Source organism: Populus trichocarpa, chromosome 5 (assembly GCF_000002775.5).
Source record: "Populus trichocarpa isolate Nisqually-1 chromosome 5, P.trichocarpa_v4.1, whole genome shotgun sequence".
Lineage (NCBI taxonomy): Eukaryota > Viridiplantae > Streptophyta > Magnoliopsida > Malpighiales > Salicaceae > Populus > Populus trichocarpa.
This window is the reverse complement of record NC_037289.2, coordinates 17833663-17852090: the sequence shown is the minus strand read 5'-3', so window position 1 is coordinate 17852090 and position 18428 is coordinate 17833663. Positions and strand designations below refer to the sequence as shown.

Genomic DNA, 18428 nt, shown 5'->3' with positions numbered 1-18428 from the left:
TTAAAATTTATTTTTTGTTATATGTTTTGGATCGTCAATAATTTTAAAAATAATTTAAAAAAAATAAAAAAATATGTTTTTGATGTATTTTAAAATAAAAAACACTTTAAAAAATAATCACAATCACATTCCCAAACAGACATTTAAATATCAAATTGGGACTATTCTATGCCCATTGTTTATTTTAGGAATAGAGTTAATGTCTAGAAGATTGCTCATGATTTTAATTTTGTTTTTCATTCAATCGCAATTCTGAATTACCATATGATTATTTTGAAGCCTTAAAATGTTCATCTAAACTTACTATGTACAAATAAAAAATGAAGGCATCGTTTGTTCCACAAAAATTGATTTATTTTTTTTGCTAAAAATTATATTTTTTTAGTGTGTTTTGAATTTTTGATGCGCTGATCTTAAAAATAAATTTTAAAAAATAAAAAAAATATTATTTTAATCCATTTTAATACAAAAAATATTTTAAAAAATAACCACATTTCCTAACAACCACAAAAACCAACCCATTTCAATTTTGCAGGAGATGTAGCCAAATTATGCTAAGCGTCCATGAACAATTTCTGCACTGAATTGGGCAAAACACAGGCAAGGAAGGTTCCATGGTTCACAACTAGTACGACTTTCAACTTTGGGCTCACACAGATTTTCTTTCCTCGATTCAGGAGCTATCCATACGTACGAGCTCACATAATGCCTTGCAGGTGCAGATGACACTCGCAATCTCTCCTCCAATTCCCAAGACTTCTGTGCTGTTCACACTCGGAAGCTCCTATGACATGGTTGTTTATTGTCTAGTTGAAAAAAACAGAATGATGCAACTATATTAATTATAATTTACAATAATCATATTAATATTTTATATTTGTGATAATCTAATAGTAAAATATTATTTTTATTTCATTCGAGCTAAAAATATCATGAAAAAGTGATATTATTTACTTAAAAATATTCATGTCATATTTATAATAAAAATTAAATTTACAACACTACCTAAATATGAAAATATAAAAAACAATTTTTAATATATTACATCGGTAAAAAATGCTTGTATATAAAAGGAAAAAAATTGTATTGTTTATTTTTTTTCATTTGAAAAACAATAAAAAACTTGAATGGGAAAACTATGAAAAACCTCTAAAATATTTGTTTTCAATTCAGTATAAATTTAATAATTTTCAATTTTTTGGATGGAATAATATGATTTTTGAACATTAAATTTCAGTTTTGTTTTTTACTTTATTTTTTTTTACAAAAACTTGAAGTATTATCTGTAACTCTAAAAGAATTAAAATTTCTTATAATACTTTAATAATTATATAAAAGTAAAGAAAGTTAATATATTTATTTAATCATGTGATAAAAAATTTGTGTCGTTAATAATCTTATATACCTAGGTTTGAAATTTGTGGTTGATTTAATTTTAGTGTTTTTTAATTATTCTATATGATTATATTAAAAATAAAATTTAAAAAATAATAAAATATTTTAATATAATTTTTAAATAAAAAATATTTTATAAAATAAAATTTAAAACATGCTATCTCATAACCAAGTATTAAACCCGTTCTCCTTCTAGAAGTCCCGTCAAACAACCCCACCACACGTGTGACAGTGCATTTACTCCACTTGTCAACATAAAATACTTCACAACACCACCTGTACAGCCCGGCGGCGACCTTTACTTGTTCCCCCTGCATCTTACCGCATAGAAACGAGACCATTCTAAAAGAAGAGTCGGAGAGTCATAATTCACTAACCAACCGCTTTATATTTAAATTTCTTTTGCCTGTGCACAAATCTGATTTTTGTTGCTTCTTCAAGGCAAATTATTTTTATAGGCGGACGCTTTCTCTCTCCAAAATTTATCGCATTTGATTTCAAATCCTTACTGCCTGCGAAATTGATAACCGTCCTCTTATCGACATTCTCTGCAACCGTTTTGGTAACAAAATCTCCGGTTTTCTCTGGTTAAAAATAACCGTCATGAATAATAATAGCCTTCTTCTCACTTCAACCACCATCCGCCGCCGCCAAGTCACCATTTCTCCCATAATCGCCGGGGTGTCCGTTGTTTTGTGTTGAGAAGTTTCCCCATGCACCCACTTTGCTGCATCTCCACCGTGTCCGATCACTCACCGGCGAATCTATCCATGGCAGTCACCGTCAGATCCAACCCGGATCCCGGATCAACCACCGTTCAACCACAAAACCAAAACCAAAACCACAACAACACTAGTCATTTCTCAAATCACCACCACCATAATCACAGCACCGCCAGCTACTGCAGCAGCAATAACGGAACGGATTGTAACAAAAATAACAGGATGAGTCACCAGAGAGTTTCGTCTGCAAGGGAGCAACCACTTATACAGGTGGATGTGAAGATAAATGATATAGTAGGGAATGGAATTTCGGGGATTTTATATAAGTGGGTGAATTATGGGAAAGGCTGGCGGCCGAGATGGTTTGTTTTGCAAGATGGAGTGTTGTCGTATTATAAAATTCACGGACCTGACAAGATTCTTGTTAATCAAGAGACTGAGAAAGGATCCAAAATTATCGGTGAAGAATCCATGAGACGGATTTCTAGGCCTAAGAATGGGAATTCGCAGAATAGGCGTAAGCCTGTTGGTGAAATTCACCTTAAGGTTTTTCATTGGTTATCCAATCAACTTTCAATATATGACTTTTTTCTTAATCATCATCATCATCATTTGCCTTTTGGATTTGAATTGTCAATTATTCTTACTGGGAAAATCCTACTTTCAATGAAAATTGAGTGGAATTTTGGGTGTTTAGTATTAGATTACTGGATTTTACTTTCAATAGAAATTGCGACTATGATTGTCTTTTTTTTTTTATGGTTTCTTCCTTTAAGGAATCATTTTTGATTGATGTTGTTAGGTATCTTCGATCCGGGAGAGCAGATCAGATGACAAGAGGTTCTCAATATTTACCGGCACAAAGAGGCTGCACCTGAGAGCAGAGACACGTGAGGATCGCTTGGCATGGATGGAAGCATTGCAGGCTGTGAAGGATATGTTCCCTCGTATGTCTAACAGTGAACTAATGGGTCCTTTGGACAGTGTGGCAGTCTCAACTGAGAAGCTCAGGCAGCGGCTTCAAGAAGAGGGAGTGAGGGAGGAGTTGATACTGGACAGTGAGCAGATCATGAGGAGTGAGTTTGCCGCGCTGCAGAACCAGATAGTGCTGCTCAAGCAGAAGCAATGGCTTCTCATTGACACACTTCGCCACTTAGAGGTACATGTATTGAAAAGTGGAAAAAGAAAATGGCATTCAAATTCGTAATTCAACTTCTGCTTTTACAGTTTCTTCTACCATGCAGAGTTGTGCAAATTCCATTTGATTTCTCTACATTATAGAAGTAAATTATCTATAGAAGGTGGGGGTGTTTTTGTGATTTCTTTTGCGTCTGTGTTGGTATGTAGAGATTTACTTTGTCGATTCTTTTACATGATTATTCTGTATAGAAGTTCATTTGTAGAGGTTTTATTTCTCAACCTTTGTGCATTGTTTCAAGCAATAATCAATTATTTTTTATTCCTTCTGGAAAAAAGATTTGATTAGGATTTAATGTGAAAATGCTAGATTGGAAATTACATACGCAATTCTTGTTTTTATAGTTCAGGTTTTCCATTATAATCTACCAGTTAGTATAGAAGTCTCCTCATCATGTGTCTTTTTGGTCACAGCCTGTGAACTTACCGTAATGGTTAAAATGAAACGAGGCACACCATTAATTACTTAGTAGCAGAGTCCTTTCCAGAGAAATTATTTTACTGAGTACAAAGTCATGTATGCTAACCATTTATATTGAGTTTGATTTGTTTTTAACATGATTTATACATCCAGTGTATTGTCTTTTTGAATGTGCATTTTATAGTTCAAGTTGTTTTTTAGTTTTTATTGTATATATGTAATTTGGGTCTCTTAATGATTGCAAACTTTTATAGATGCCCATAGTTACATTTTAAAATAAATTTTATATTTTTAAGTTAATTTCTATTTGTTTTTCACAAATGTAACGAGGTACCTTTGTCAATATGTTGTTTTAGAGACCACCATCTTATTTTTACCTGACTGTAATTAATGTCTCAAAAAAAAAAAAAAAATACTAGTAGATTAGATTTTCAGTTTAGCAGCAGAAGTTTTTAGGAAGTTATTTCAATATGGTTGCTTTGACAACATTAAAAATGGTAAAAGAAACAGTGATGTTTGGGGATCAGGTGATTGTCTCAGGGCAGATTGTGTTTGTAATCTTGTCATTTTTACTGGTTGTTTAGGAAGTCCAAGAAGCAAATACATGTGATGAGAATGTCTTCACCAAGTGCTATGGTATTTGACCCGAGTCAGTTTGTCCAGTCTAGAGATTTTTCTTTCCACTGAGCTGAGTTTTTAAGCAATTTATTTAGTTCTGACAATATACATGCACAATATAGGCTGGAGACTTGTTTATCCATGCAGTCTTTGTGCACAGGGTAGGCATTTTGTATTGCTACACAGATACATGCCAATCATTACGTAACTTTTTCTTCAGGAAAATATTATTGAAGTTTTGGGTTTGGCAGTGAGGTCTGCAGGAGTGGCTCCTGCAAATTAACTATTGTCATCATCGCTCAGCCTATAGAAAAATTATCCTTAAGTTCACTTCCTCAATGAGCTGTCCAACTTTTATGCTACCTTTTTTTTTCTAAGCTCGGCATTGTATGACAGATGCTATTGAAGCTGGTGAGTGTTGCAAGCAAACAGATCTTGGTTTTCCTATGGTGGAACTTGTAGTCCCACCAGCAAACTTCACTCACAATGACTGCTAGGAAGATTTTTACGACTTCAAAATCTATATTTAAGGTTACATTTTTGAAGGATTGCTTTCATTTTCCACTCAGTGAGGATCGTAGTGCAACTTTCCAGTATTTCTGAAGTCTTATAATTGGATTTGCGATGTTTCTTGCTAAATTATATATCTGCAGTGACGGGATTTTTAATTTTTGTTAAGTCTAACCTTGTCGTATTTTGAAAAGGCTTTTTATTGCATTAGATTCTGTCAGGCCTTGTTGTGTTCTATTACAGATTTCCTTGAATTTGAACAACTTAAATGCTACATCCCCCTTGAAAAAGCAAGTCTGCTTCATCTTTTTGTATCTTTTCTAAATAATTTTACTGGTTACAAAAAAGAGCAGATTTTCATGTTAAGGACTGCTCTGATTATAGGAGAAAAATAAAAATAAAAGCTGGATCACACATTCTGTTATTTACTGGGAGGTATGGGGCAGAGAATTTCTCAACTTATTGCAGTAGGAAGGAGAGATCAAAGTTCTATATTTGTTGTTTTCTCTCCCATCATGAGATTATCATCCTAAATCCCACATTTTCTCTGTTGTTTACTGGGAGGTATGGGGTAGAGAATTGCTCAACCTATTGCGGTAGGAAGGAGAGATCAAATTTCAATATTTGTTGTTTTCTCTCCCATCATGAGATTATTATCCTAAATGTAAGACTGCAAAGTGCTTAGAACTTGATATGAGGGTTTTTTAACATTTTATGCATCTGACAGATTTGATGTTATATCTGAAGCTAAGGACTGATTGCTTAATATGGGCAATATCATCGTATCCCTTTTTATTTTAATATCATACCACTGTTTCCGTAAGGATCCATGCTTACTATGTAAACAGCTGTGAGGTGCATACACCTCTCTGATGCTTGAAATGCTGATTTGCTTTCTGTTCCCTTGCATGCAATATGAATATTTGTTTCTATTTGATGAATTGGATGATGATTTTAAATTCTAGTGTTCTATTACACAATGATTTTTTTTCAGTTAATGATTATGTGAGTATTTTGAATGCATGTTAACTTTCAATTAAAGTTTTTAGACTAAATATGTATGTCTGATTCTGTTACACAGTTATCCATCTTATACATTTCCATGTTTAACCAGGGAACTGCTTTTGTATTGTGTTATGCAGACAGAAAAGGTTGACTTGGAGAATACAGTAGTTGATGAGAGCCGAAGGCAGTTGAACGATCAAGGCACAACATCTTCTTCTATTCTGAGACAATACAAGTTTAGTGGTAAGTTCTGCAATAAAAAAAAATTAACAGAAAGAGTTGATTTTGTAAGCCACTATGATTTATACCAAGCGCCCATGCCTGATTGGTTTTTAGAATCAACCATTAAGTTCCAGTTGTTGTCCAGTATATTCTTTTATTACCACATAAATGAGCTCAGCATTTCTTGATTACCTGAATATGAACGAGGTTGTCATGAGAATATCATGCTACTAAAGATCTGAAGACTGGTTTGGTATCTGTTTCTTATCAAGTTACTCTATGGCATGTATCTGACTGAAAAGTAATATTTGCTTAACAATAAAACCTGTAAGACACAACAGCCTCTGTCAGAAGGTCATGATATTATGACTTGGAATCTGGGATTATTTCTACCTCCTAAACTGAACAACATAAGCTGTAATTGGTAGCATTTAGCATTTAGCATCTAGCCTCCTGGTCTGGCTGTCATGTTCTTCTTATGAACATAATGATTGCTTGTATCATGGTATTATGCCAAGTCAACTTGTAACAATGGGTTCTCTCTTTTTTCATTTTTGTGCAACACATTGTAAATGCTGGTACTGTATGAAATCTGAAAGCAGAAATGCTTGTTTTTTCCTTTCATTTTCCTCTTTCATCATTATGGTGGTTCAATTCTAGTGTTAATCATGTTTGAAATTGGTTTGTGTATTTTTTTTTTAATTTATCATCTTCCCTAGCCCTGTGGATGCTTTGGAATTTTATTCTCATTTTTTTCTTTTTTCAGAAGCAAGTGTCAGTGAATCCGATGATGATAATAATGAAAGAGTTGATGGTGCAGAAGAAGAAACAGATGATGATGAGAATGCGTTCTTTGATACTCGTGATTTTCTATCATCAGGTTCTTTCAAAAGTAATGAGTCTGATTTTCGGCCATCATCATTCTCTTCAGATGATGAAGGGTTTTTTGCTCTTGAATCAGAAGATGGCATTGATCCTTTGATTAGGTCTGTTGGATCAAACCATCCTTACATTAAGCGCCGTAAGAAGTTACCTGATCCAATTGAAAAAGAAAAGGGTGTGAGTCTATGGTCGATGATTAAGGATAACATTGGGAAGGACCTAACCAAAGTTTGTCTTCCTGTTTACTTCAATGAGCCTCTCTCTTCACTACAAAAATGCTTTGAAGATTTGGAATATTCATATCTTCTTGATCGGGCATATGAATGGGGAAAACAGGTAAGTTTAAGTATTGGAGTTCTGTGCTATTCTTTTTCTCCACAAAAAGGTAGGCAGTCTTATTCTTGGTTATGCATGTCACTTTAACAAAGCTATGGGACTTGACACCTGGTTTTTTCTATATCACTTTGATGCAAATCTATCTTTTGCTTATTTTAAGTTGCTACTGTTTCTTCTGCAAATTTAGGTTACATTTCTCAGATGATTTGCTGTTTCCTCCAGCAATTAATTTTTCAGTTACCTGACACAAGGAAAATTCAAGTAATGTAGTTTGAATTCTGAGAGGATTATTGGATCATGTGCATTTTGGCATATGATAGAATTTCCTTTCATCTAATTTTTAGATATAAATCGCATGACTCATTAAGATTTACAGTAGTTGGTACTTTTTTTTACCTACTTTCCATCTCACAAACCCATTGATTTTGCATAAAACTCTGATTCAGCATCTTAGAGTGGATATAATTTTCCTGGAAAATAGGTTAAACCCAGGGGCAGCGGTTAAGCTTCTTTGAGGGGGCCGTGCCCCCAAAAAAATTGAAAACATCAATATAGTCCCTTGATTTTATGTATGTTTTCATGTTAATCCCCTAGAAATTATTAATAGGTCCCCAAAAAATTTTCAGAATATCTCTAAGTACTTATAAAATCTCATGATAACTCTAATTTGGCTCCCCCAACTATTTACTTTACCCTCCGCCGCTGGTTAAAAACCATGGAGGGTGTGTTTGGGATTGTGGTAGCAGTTGCAGTTCAAAGTGCTTTTTCACTTAGAAATGCATCAAAATAATATTTTCTTTATTTTTAAAAAATTATTTTTGATATCACCATATCAAAACGATCTAAAAACATAAAAAAAAAAAAAAATTAGCAAATTTTTTTTAAAAAAATTAGAGGGAACTCAGTTTGCCCTGCATTCCCAAACATACCAATCCTAGATTGTGGCAATCTGATTTTGTCAGCATAAGAGTTTGCCTTTCAAATTTACAATTGACTCTTCAATGGAGCAGGGTCAAGAAGATTCTCATGCTCGTTTTTTTAGTTTGTGGTGAGACTATGCACGTTGCTTGATGTCTTTTTGTAGGATAGGTTACAAACCATCATTTCATTACACGTATGAACTTCCCTTTGACCTGTACATCCAAGAATGCATCCTGTGGAGTGCTTCTCTTAGATGTTAGATATTCAATGCCCCCACCCCCAACAAAAAAAAGGTTGGCACAGATGGGCCTCCTGATTTGTTTTTCTCACTGTGAACCCGCTGCATTCAGTTTCATGTTCACACTTGGTCTCCAATTGTTGTCTCATATTTTTTATGAGATAATCCTGTGCGGCTCTTACCTTTTTGATCCATTGTGTGCTTAGTGTTCACACTTATTCCATAGTAGCCTCCAATGGTTGCATCTTATGAGATAAACCTCTTCAGCATTTACCTTTTTAACCCACGGTCATTGAATTTCTTTGTCTTCAGGGTAATAGTCTTATGAGGATTCTTAACGTGGCTGCTTTTGCTGTTTCTGGATATGCTTCAACTGAAGGAAGAATTTGCAAACCATTTAATCCATTATTAGGGGAAACATATGAGGCCGACTATCCGGATAAGGGCCTCCGGTTTTTCTCAGAGAAGGTTTGTTATCAACTTCTGAAGGTTCAAAATTAACTGCTTGACATGATCTATATTCTCTTCTAATCTTTGTGCATATATACATGATAATAGCATGAGCACAACGAATCCTAAATTTTGATTCGAAGATGGTCTCATAAAAAAAAACAGAAAGAAGAAGAAGAAGAAAAGGTTAACCTGCTATTTGGTGCATGTTGAGCAAGTTACTGTATAATGACTTCATATTGCAGCACCAATAAGACTATAGGGATTATTACCAAGGGGAAGGTGGGGTTCCGGGGGTTCAAATCTCCCTAATGGGGAACACTTTGAACTTGATAGTATGATACCATGTCCAGAGTGCAGGGGGTGCTGGTTTTATTATTTTTGTGCAATGGAGAAAATGTTGGGCAGTGATGAGGAACCTTATTAGAGCAAAGAAACAAAATAAATATGTAGACTTCATGATGGTTAATTAACCATGAGGACTGTATCATAATATAATCGGGGGAGTTTCAAAGGAAAATGGTAGATGTTGTCTTAACTTTTGATGGATAAATTAGCACAGATCTGTTATGATGCAAGAGCCAGAACTAGATCTTGTGGTTTTCCACTCTATCTTCTCACTCTCCCCTAGAAGATTCTTATTTATCACCGCTTTCACACAAGTGGGAAAATTTTATTGTTTTGGCTGTGATTCTTTTCCTTCTTTCATTGTCAAGTATCCAGTAGCTTATTGTTATGTAACTTTTATGTCAGGTCAGCCATCACCCCATGATTGTTGCATGCCATTGTGAGGGTACAGGATGGAAATTTTGGGGCGATAGCAATCTCAAAAGCAAATTTTGGGGTCGCTCAATTCAGCTTGATCCCGTTGGAGTTTTGACTTTGGAATTTGATGATGGAGAAGTCTTTCAGTGGAGTAAGGTATAAGGCAAGATTTTTTTTCCCCTGTTATGTTCCTGTTTGAAAATAGTCATTTTATTTCAGGTTACAACATCAATATACAATCTTATACTTGGAAAACTGTATTGTGATCACTATGGTACAATGCGCATAGAAGGAAATCGTGAGTATTCATGCAAGCTGAAATTTAAGGAGCAGTCTATTATAGACCGAAATCCTCACCAGGTTCGTGCTCTCTTAATGATTGTTCCAGATATTCTGTTATGTATATGTATATGACTTTGCCACAATTTTTCCTAGTTGGCTCCATAAACCTGAAGCAAAATAATCTGCCTGATGCTATTGGGAAATTGAACTTATAGCTTCACATACTTTGCTTTATGAATTTTCTTTTGGTTTTATGAAATCATCTATTAGTGGTAGCCAATGTTTGTTGGTATTAGTTAAAACATGGAATATCATCAGTAACAAACTTGATTTTCAGGTGCAAGGAATGGTTCAAGATAGGCATGGTAGAACAGTGGCAACTCTTTTTGGAAAATGGGATGAGAGCATGTATTACATGAATGATGATTTCTCTGGGAAGGGAAAGGGGTTTGAGTCTATGAAAGAAGCCCATATGCTGTGGAGGCGAAGTAAACCCCCCAGATTTCCCACCAGATACAATTTAACACGCTTTGCCATGACATTGAATGAGCTCACCCATGGACTTAAGGTAGTTTTTATGTTAATAGCAATTCTGTGCTTGGTTTTCTTGTTCGTTTGGCAACACAACAGTGGGAAAAATCTAGCTTCCAGTGCTCTTGAACATACATGCTCATTAAATCATGATTCAACCCCTCTTTATTAAATTTTCCAATTCATTGGTTTTGATTCATGATCTCATCTTATGTGCAGGAAAAGCTGCCTCCTACAGATTCAAGGCTTAGACCTGACCAAAGATACTTGGAAAATGGTGAATTTGATATGGCAAATTCAGAGAAACTGCGATTAGAGCAACGTCAGCGCCAGGTAACTTGCATGCTGTTTTTTTCAATTCCAGGATTCTGTCTAAGAACTTGGATGATTAGGCATTATTCCTAAAGTTGGACTGTTTGACATCTAGACAGTTCTAGGCTTTGATCTTACAGGGATTGGTTTTGATTTTTTTTCCCTTCCAGGGAATTTTTCTTCTCTGAGAGGGTTTACCAAATACAGGGTGGTCTTTCTACATTTATCTGTTGATGTGCTTTGTCAGCTTTTTCTTGATGTGGTTTTGATGGTAATTTGATGAAATACTGTTTTATATGGATTCCAGGCCCGAAATATGCAGGAGAGGGGCTGGAAACCACGGTGGTTTGCAAAGGATAAAGGAAGTGATACATACCGTTATGTTGGCGGGTATTGGGAGGCCAGAGGCTGGGGAAATTGGGATTCATGCCCTGATATATTTGGCCAGATTCCTACCGATCAGCTCTTTGATTAAATCACTATTGCCTCTTCTCGATTCATTTTTTTTGGTGTAGCTAGTGAACGAATGCTGGTGTGAGCAGTCCAGCTGCCCCCAAGATTTCCATTGCAAATAAAAATTAAAACCAGTCAATAAAAGGATTTTTTTTTGTCACTTCCCCCGTCCATCATACACTAATCGAAATCCTGCCACCGGTGGTCCGGGCGGAACCTGGCCCCCTAAAAATGGGAATGCATGTCTGTGCTATACATTTAGTTCCCAGTATTTTATGATCGCATTTCACATATTTGGTCTACACACGCGTCTAATAGAGTTGTGCCACCAGCTAAATTTCTCACTATTCGCTTCTTAATGTACCTGTATTCCTCTCGTTTCTGTATAATAAATCCATGGCACAGAATTCTCCCAATGTCCACTCGTGTTGATTTTAGGGTGGTTGCTGGAAACTCGACGTTTTTTTTCTGTTGAAAGGTTTGAGATATTCAATTGCTTTAAATAACAGGGAGATAGATACAGTCCAACAGGTTTAATGTGTTTGTTTTTGGGGTTTAATCATGTTTTTGAAAACTTTGAATTTTTTTTTGTTTTAAATTAATTTTTTAGGTATTTTTAGATCATATATATAATGATATTTAAGGTTTTCAAATAAAAAATTATTTTAAAAAATAATATCTAAGATATTTGCATTTGCATTTGGTTATTCTACCGAACTAATAGTTATTCAAAGTCTACTTGATATAGATAGTGTTTGGAAATATAGTAGCAGTTATTTTTTAAAGTATTTTTTATTTTAAAATATATTAAAATAATATTTATTTATTTTTTAAAAATTATTTTTAATATTAGGATATAATCTTTTGACCCGTCAACACTTTGATATCTTGCATGGGTCTCATCTGGCTGCCAACCCAACCCAGGAGGATAAAACCTGAAATCTCTTCCTCTTTTCTCCAGGAAAAGCTGCCTCCTACAGATTCAAAGCTTATGAGATGACGCAACTAGGGTTGTGTTCCGATGCTATAAGAGGGTGTTTGGGAGTGTGGTAGTGGTTGCTTTTCAAATAGCTTTTCGTGCCGAAATATATGTCAATGATGTTTTTTTATTTTTTAAAAATCATTTTTGATATCAGCACATCAAAACGATCCAAAAGGTACAAACCGCACTCAATTTTAGCAAAAAAAAAAAAAATTTGAAATTAGCTGAAAAGCAGGTTGAACAGCAGAGCCAAACGCTCCCTAAGACAGCAGCCACAAACCGAAGTTCTCTGCTCCGCTTTCCTTGCGTGATAGATTGATTAGATGGGTGGATAAGTGACCCAACATCTCCCATATTCCTGCTGCATGATCGAACCGTCCAATCAATCGTGATCGTTCAATCTCTCGTTTTAGACAGGACTCGTCTTCTGAACCTATCCAATCCAACCAATCAGCCGGCCTAAGAACAAAAAAGACGACATTTTTGGGGGTTTATGCAAGCCTGCCTAACATCAGAATATCAGATTCTTGTTATTTTGGATTGTCGGCGATGGTTCTTTCTAAAATCGGATATTTTGGGATATACTGGAACAAAAAAAAAAAAAAAAATCTTTGATAAATAACATAACCGTAATTTTGTTTTTGACCGAATAGCATAAATAGTGTTTTTCGTGATTTCAAAACATAATATATAAGAAATTTGTAAATAAAAAACATGACATTAAAAAAATATCATATTTACAAAACGCAACTTCCTCGTATATCATATTTACAAAACATAACATTCTCATGTGTTGCCACCTCTATATTATTAAAGGAAATTACTTTATGACTTTGTCTTGGTGTATTTCCAATAAGAGATGATATTTGAGCTACTATCGTTTAAACATAAAAGTGATTTTTTATATGTATACTAACTATATTATAATTTTTGTACCGTTTTCACTTATTAAAATTTCATTTGAATTTAAGATGTATGGCAGAATAACTCTAATTCTTTAGTTAATAACACATGTTTAATGATTATTTGGTTTGTTAATCTTATACTTATCTGGTTCACGAGACCTGTAAATCCAATAACTCAACAATATTCAAATTAAAACTAAACTCAACAAACAATCATGCTATCTTCGTTCATGTGACAACCTGTAAGATTTTGATTTTCAATTCTGATACTTCAAATATTCTAGTATTCCAAATTATATCAGAAAAACCTCAATCTCAACTTAACCAACCCAAAAAAATTATAAAAAAACTTACAAATATACTAAAAAACTAAAATTAACCACAAGCTCATAATTAGCAAAACAACAAAATATAAAACTCATAAATTAACAAAAGAACATTACAAAATACATATAAAGCATATAAGCAAGTCTTTCTATTTACGCCTACATTGTTTATTGGAAAGTTTATCAATAGCATGACTGTCTCTTGTCTAAGTGAGCTCCTCCCCAACCATGATATCATCAAGAATTTATATCTCTCTAAAGTTCTCATATGCATTGCAGCAAACGATGAACCACCAAGATGCATAGATGTATCATTTCTTTTCTTTATCAAGAATACGAAGCATAGAGGTGGCCTCTCGATCCTCCCGTTAACAAGCTAATCTAATATTCATGAAATATGTCGCGGGGTGACATCGAATGGCGTCGTTAGCCTAGTATTATAGTTACTAAGAAAGGAAAAGGTTTTGAGTTTAATTATAAAATTATAATTAAGGTTCAGGAGTCGCTACCTAGTATTATGGTTACTAAGAAACCTATGGTTTGTGAGAGTTCGAATAAGGGACTGGTTGTGCAAGGAGAAAACACATCACTCTAGTGCAGTGCACCCTACCTGAGGTAAGCTGCATTGTTGCTTGATTGTTTTTCTAGGTCAAGTTTCTATTCGTTGGTCTTTTTCTAAGGTCTAAGGCACGTCTCCCTTTAGAGAGAGTCTACCTTATTGGGTTAAATCTTAATCGCTTTAAAGTCTGAATTTTAGCATTTCATTTATTTATTTTTATTTTTTATTTTTTTATATCTTTAATATCTATAGGTATATTCTACCGTGTAGTTTTACACCTTCAAGTATTAAAGTCTACAGTTAAACCCTAACACTTTAAATATAAAGTGAACAAAATGATTGGTAAATGATTTTTGATATTTTGACCAAACTTTAATGGATAACCATAAACTGGTTACAATATCCATTTTGTTTAAAGAAAAGCATGATGAAAATATTATGATTTTTGTCTTTTAGAGAATATGCTTGGAAAACTTTTAGGATTTAGTCGTATGCACAAAAACAAAACATTTTGGTTTTTCAAAATGAATATTTTTTTAATTCAAAGCAAACTGAATTTGTTTATACAGGATATGTATTTTAAATGTAATTATAAAGTGAACAAAATGATTGGTAAAGGGTTTTTGATATTTTGACCAAACTTTAATGGATAACCATAAACTGGTTACAATATCCATTTTGTTTAAAGAAAAGCATGATGAAAATATTATGATTTTTGTCTTTTAGAGAATACGCTTGGAAAATTTTTAGGATTTAGTCGTATGCACAAAAACAAAACATTTTGGTTTTTCGAAATGATTATTTTTTTAATTCGAAGCAAACTGAATATTGTTTATACAGGATCTGTATTTTACAATGTAATTCTACAGCCTGATATTATAAAAACTTATTGGAAAAACACGCGAGAGACCCACTTTAAAATACCCTTAGAAAAATTTGATTTTTTAAAAAAATATTATTGTATCATTATATTATTAAATCATTATTTAATATATCGGGTTGGGCCGATTGGCACCCAACAAGCTTCTCACTCTTTTTTTTGCTGTGTTGGACCCGAACCGTCTAGGCTATGCCAGAACGGTCTAGCCTAGAGCCTCCATGGTTGCTGGCCTAGTTCAGCAACCATGATAATTAATTTCATTCCCTGCATGCAAGAGCTTGCACCATGACGAGGGAAGGAGAAAAAGGAAAAGGAGATAAAAGAGAATTACCTGGTATGGAAGGAGAGGCCAGTTAGTCTTGTTGTTGACTAGTGGTGGAGTTATTGGTGGATGCATCAACGATTGGTGCTGGTGTTGGCTGCTGAGAGAAAGCTTGTGGTAGAGGGAAAGAAGTTCAAGACGGTTACCCTTGTCGTAGGTGAAAGGACGGGTTAATGGAGGAGGTTGGCCGCACTTGGTTACGACGGTGCTGAGGTGGTAATGTCTGGGAACACGACGGAGAGAGAAGAGGGAAGACGATAAGGACAAAAAAACTTGGGGGAAAGCTGGTTATTTTTTTTAATTTTTACACTCGATTTTCTTCCTGCCCAGAGCATGGAATCCACCCTTATTTATAGAGGATGGAAGAGGGATATTCTGTCTTTAATGATGCCAAATCTTGGCCCTTGATTCGGCCTCAAAGGATCTCAACCGTTGGCTCAAAGTGGGCATCATGAATTGTCAAATTTGATAGTTGAATGCTGCCTGAGTTGGCATCTTTGGGTCAGCACCATGACTATTATGGTGTCAATTAGCAAAAAAGGATTATACCAGGGTGTAGTCAGATGTTAGGTGATCATTTTCATGCAAGTTTTGTCAAATTTGGTGGAAAGATGAAGCATTAAATGCCCCTGAAAAGTAGCCCCTTGAGCATTCTTTTCGGTGAAAATTGAAGAAGAAGATGAACAGTAACCAAAATGGTGTTGTTTTGGTAGTGTTCAATTTAGTCCATTCGATTTGTGATTTCTCTCAATTATACCCCTGATTGGCTTCAAACTTTTAATTTTATGTAATTTTGCTCCTGATGAACTTTGATTTCAGTCCTGGATTTGAGCGCCTCTTTCATTTTGGTCTTAGTCTTGGATTTATGCAAATTGACCCTCAATTAACCATTAAACTTTCAATTTCTTCAATTTTCACCCCTGAACTCATTCAATTTTGTCCTCGTAGTTTGACGCCTTTTATATAAATGTCTTTGGCTGCGAATTTCTTTAATTTAGCCCTTAATTGACCTTACTTTAATTTTTCTTATTTGAACCAATTGACTTTGTAAAAATAAAATTAGGTCCTCTAAAATTTCAATCTTCTTAATTAAACCCAAATTGGGCTCCGAAACTTAATTTTTCATCAATTAAACCCTTAATAAAAGTAATTTGGCCCATTTAAAGTATAATTAAGTCATTGCACCTAATTAAATTCTTTAATTGGACACAAATTAAATCTTAAACATAATTAAATTCTCAATTTGGCCCATGATTAAATTAAGTTGGCATATTAAAAATCTAATTATGTCTCTAAACTGAATTTTTATGCAGATTTGTCAAGAAATCATTTAACTTAACCTGAAATCGCATTGTTTCTCTAGTTTTGGTACAAAGAGGTACGATTAGGCTCTTAATTTGCCAAAGAAATTTCAGCTTAATTTGTTTTTGTATATTTTGGATCCTCCTTAGCCTGGTTTTTTCAAAATGTTAGTCTTCTTGTTATTATTATTATTATTATTATTATTATTTATTAATTATTTTTTATTTTAAAAAAAAGAGTAAATTTTTAGAAATAACCCAAAAATAGATTATGACAAATACATATATTAAATTAAAGGTTCCATAAATAAAATAGATCGTTCAACATAAATTAAATCTAAAAAGTTACATTGACTTACTATATTTTGAATCTCCTACACATGTTGCTCATATTGCAAATCTATTAGTGGATGCACTTGCTTGAGGTCTAATGTGATGACCCAACACATGATATCTATATATCAAATCGCATACTCTTCCTTTGAAATCACATGATGCAAAATTAATCAAAACTCAATCTAATTCATGTTATTTTCATGTTCAATTGCATGAAATCAATCCCAATTGCATGAATTCATAGTTAATTTCAACCAATCCATACAAATTTTCTAAATTTAGCAACTCATCCAAACATTCAATGCAACGTAAGATTTATCAAAATCCAACCTAATCTATCTTATTTTCATGCTTAATTACAAAAAATCATCCACCCCTAATTGACTTGATTCATAGCTAATTTATAAAAAATTCAACAAACTCTAATCTTAAACTTACCCTAAATAATAATTTAATCACAACTATACTAACCACAAATTAAGTATAAAACCCACAAAATTAATATCAATGTAGGAAGTGGTGGTAGAGTGTTGGTCGTGACTGGGGAGTGGTGACAACAACTAGGGCTACGAGTTTTGATGAGAAAAACATGTTTCAAGGTTCGGAGATGAAGTAGGTGCAATTTCTAGTTGTTTTATGGCGAGAACCACTCATTCTCGATGGGTTTTTAAGGGAGAGAAAGGGGTTGGCCGTAAGGTTTTTAGATAGAGAGAGGTAGGGAGCATTTGTTTCTATTAGGGGAGAAGAAGAAAGGTTGTGTTTAACATGCTATGATTTTGAATCGCAATAGGGTAAATTGTGGTGTTTCTAAATTGTAACTGGAAAAGTTATTATACTTCAGAACCATGGCATCTATAAGATGTTGCGTTTCGGAATCGCAAAAAGCTAAAACTGTGCTATTTCACCAAGATTTTGAATTTACTAGGCTAATTTAGAAAAATCTCTAAAATCACAACTTTCTAATAGACTTGCTTTATGTTAAGTTTATGAAAATAAGGTATTTTTTATGAATATCTCATCATACACTTTTCTAACTTATCCATTTTATATTATACTATAATTATTTACTAGAAGAATTTTACGAGTTGTTCCTCACGAAAATAGTTAGAGAATCTCCAATGAAAAAGCAACTTAAAAGAGCCAAATAGTTAATATAGTATTTTGAATAATATAAATATGCCTTTTTTCCTCTCTTATGTGCACTCCAATTATGATATTTTAACAACTCATTTGTATTTTAATATATTTGATATACAACAACTTTTACTTGTAACTAATTTAATTAATCATGTTATTAATTATACAATTAATATGAATAATTTATTATAATTAAATATAAAATTAATGAAATAATATGAAAGTTAAAAGATATAATTTTGAGCTCAAAGTTTACAATTTTAAAATCAAATTTTATTTATATGAGTATTTTCAATTTTATATTACATCGCCAAAGTTTTGATTTTTAATTTTTTTTTTGAAAAGATCAAAATTGAAACTTTGAAAAAATAACCATTAACATTTCAAATTTTAAGATTTCAAAATTTGAAACAAAAAATA

The 18428-nt window shown here is 33.5% G+C and overlaps 1 protein-coding gene across 3 annotated transcripts; it reads left to right on the top strand.

The window, feature by feature from the left end:
- The first annotated feature begins 1697 nt into the window (after positions 1-1697).
- On the top strand, positions 1698-12307 carry LOC7460932 (oxysterol-binding protein-related protein 1C). 3 transcript variants are annotated; one of them, XM_024601517.2, is made up of 10 exons: positions 1703-2663; positions 2920-3276; positions 6006-6111; positions 6857-7308; positions 8780-8935; positions 9671-9838; positions 9902-10042; positions 10302-10532; positions 10715-10828; positions 10978-11127. In XM_024601517.2, the coding sequence occupies exons 1-10, from the start codon at positions 2109-2111 to the stop codon at positions 10993-10995; spliced, it is 2298 nt and encodes a 765-aa protein (XP_024457285.2). In that variant the 5' UTR covers positions 1703-2108; the 3' UTR covers positions 10996-11127. The 3 variants fall into 3 exon arrangements, with proteins under 3 accessions (XP_052308996.1, XP_024457285.2, XP_002307417.3); XM_002307381.4 differs by having other exon boundaries at positions 1707-2663; positions 11115-11420; XM_052453036.1 differs by lacking the exons at positions 10715-10828; positions 10978-11127 and adding an exon at positions 12222-12307 and having other exon boundaries at positions 1698-2663.
- Positions 12308-18428: the final 6121 nt, after the last annotated feature.